Raw genomic sequence first — 2,630 nt, 5'->3', positions numbered from 1 at the left:
AGTTCGTCTTTCTGTGGAGAAAATAAACAATTTGCTCTTTTGCATCGCAGTTATTTCACAGCTGGGAGAGGAAGAAGCAATTCGGATCGTTTAGGAAATTAGAGACGTTTTCAGAGCAAGTCTGAGGAAATGGAAAGCTTTGTGTCACTCCTGGCTTTCACAGCACTTATCTAATTTAATATTTTGCTGCTTAGGTTATCATAAAAACTCAATTAAACCCTTAAGCTGCCAAAAAGAAAACAGAAAAAATGAGGTTAAATCTATGAGTGCAGTCTGCGGTGAAGCAAGCTCCGCTCAGATGAGATGACTTTCCTCTCGTCGCAGGTTATTTTCTCTTTAACATGTAGATTCTTAAATGTTCTGACATGTTAAAGAGCAAAGTGACGTTTTTCAAAATGGTGGAAACTCACAGGACGTCACTTAGGTGTTTTAATTTGAAAGGTTGGAGCCAGTCAGTAAAGTAGTAACTGTGTGAAGGAGCAGGTGACAGGTACAGTAGCGCACACACACACACACACGCACACACACACACACACACACACACACAACCGTTATACATAACAGGCATTAAAACACACTCTATAAAGTGTCTGTTTACACACAAACAAGCATTAAAGCTGCATTTCTCCAACACACACACACACACACACACACACACACACACACACACACACAGGTGAGAAACAATGTGCTGGATTATGAGTGTGATAAGCTTTTCCATAACTAAAGTCAACAGAATGAAGCTGCAGCGGGTTGTTTACTGTCACTGTGTTTCTCATTTACTAAAACACCACAGTGAGGGAGCATGTGCTCATTTAGCAGCACACACACACACACACACACACACACACACACACACACACTAAAATAAAATAAGGAATCTGCTGATAACAAAACAGGAAGTTGTGTTCAAGAACAGAAGCATTAATAAAAACTAACAAAAGTAACAAATGTGAAACTGTCACTCTCACTGTTACACACTGATTTCTATTAGAAATCCTATAATGGTGCAACACAGACATGATGGAAGTCCCAGGACAAATATTAGAGGATCATTATATTGTTACTGTGGTTAAAATCAAATGCCATGTGTCTGTTCAGCTATTCAAGATATTTTATGAATATTGACACTTCATCATCTCCTCTCCTCAACGGGAGCAGCAAGTTTTTTTACTGGATGACCCTAAACACACCTAGACAAGTATTATAGGAGCAGGATTTGAAGTGGAAATCGCCACAAACACACCGGGAAGTTGTGCGGAAAATTACAGCGATGCGGGTCCAGCTGTCGGACAGTTGCGGGTGAAATCTTACGGTTAATAAAAGTGGTGAAAACATGCACCGACCTGGCGCTGGTGCAGTCCTGGTACAGCGTCTCGAAGTCCTTCCTGGAGATGAGCTTGCAGCGGTTCACGCCGGGCTGGATGGCGCCGAGCCCCCGCAGGACGCGCACCTGCTCCACGGTGCACACCACCGGCGTGATGTCCAGCCTCTTGAGCTTGGTGTAGACGGTGTGCAGCCCGCCCACCAGGTGCTTCAGGAAGAGGTCGAACACCTGCGGGAGGCAGATGAGCTCCTGGCCGTCCACGCTGAAGCTGGCCACCTTCACGCCGTGCACCTCCACCAGCTTGCACTCGCTGCACAGACCCGGGCTGGAAGAGGTCTGCGCTAAGCCGGGGGAGCCCGGGGTCAGGCCGGCCGTGCTGAGCGAGCCGAGCCCGCTGAGGGGACCGAGAGCAGCACCGCCACCGGACACGAGCGGGGCGGCGCCGCCGTTGCCCAAGCCGGCCAACGCGCCCCCTGGTCCGGGCAGGAAAGCGCTGAGCATGCTGCTGGTGAGCCGCGGGGACGGGGACAGGGAGTGGGAGTGAGAGTGCGAGTTGGAGTTGGTGAGCGGGCTCGAGGTGCCGGTGGAGGCGGCGGAGGTGTGGAGCGCGTCCGGGGCCGAGCGGTAGAGCGCGACCGGAGTTGGGGTGCCCGAACCCGGCGTGAGGAGCGGAGGGGAGCCGGGGAGCGACATGGAGGAGGCGGTGGTGGTGGTGGTGGTGGTGGAAGAAGTGGAGAGAGGTGAAGGCGCACACACACTCTCTCCTCCTGTCTCTTCCTCTCTCACACACACTCACACACTTTCTTCTTCTCTCTGTTTCCAGTTGGGAAAACACTTGTGCGTCTCTTCTCCTTGTTGTCCTTTCACTTTTCCCTCTTTTTCTTCCTCCTCTCTTCCTCCACTCTCTCCTCTCTGTATCCACGACACGCGCTCTCAGGCTCGTTATCCGTGCGTGGAAAGCGGACTGTCCGGTCTGTGCGTTAACGCGACTGGATCAGACTCCAGGTCAGCCCTCGTCCTGGCCCCGCCCCCCTTCTCCCGTGACTGACAGCCACCTGAGCCAATCAGAGAAGAGTGAGTGCAAGACTGAAGATGTGATTGGCGAAGAAAGAAAGAAGGGGAGGACTTTAGTGGTGCGTGTGTGTGTGTGTGTGTGTGTGTGTGTGTGTGTGTGTGTGTGTGTGTGTGTGTGTGTGTGTGTGTTGTGTGTGTGTGTGTGTGGAGGGTATCGGTCAGATCTCTCGTTTTGCTGTTTCATAAACTTTCTCACGAGCTGCTTGATTCGCCAACGGGAAGTTTTTAT

General features: G+C 50.8%; 1 protein-coding gene across 2 annotated transcripts in view; it reads right to left on the bottom strand.

Moving 5' to 3' along the window:
* Positions 1-2,342, bottom strand: part of LOC130164176 (dachshund homolog 2-like) — an 81,360-nt gene extending 79,018 nt beyond the window's left edge. The window contains exon 1 of one of the 2 annotated variants that reach the window (XM_056368710.1): positions 1,347-2,342. In XM_056368710.1, the coding sequence (XP_056224685.1) occupies positions 1,347-2,020 (674 nt within the window). In that variant the 5' untranslated portion in view covers positions 2,021-2,342. The remainder of the gene's footprint in view (positions 1-1,346) is intronic. The other variant, XM_056368709.1, reaches the window with a different exon arrangement.
* Between the last annotated feature and the right edge of the window lie 288 nt (positions 2,343-2,630).

The sequence above is a fragment of the Seriola aureovittata genome, chromosome 23 (assembly GCF_021018895.1).
Source record: "Seriola aureovittata isolate HTS-2021-v1 ecotype China chromosome 23, ASM2101889v1, whole genome shotgun sequence".
Lineage (NCBI taxonomy): Eukaryota > Metazoa > Chordata > Actinopteri > Carangiformes > Carangidae > Seriola > Seriola aureovittata.
This window is presented reverse-complemented; position numbering and strand designations above follow the sequence as displayed.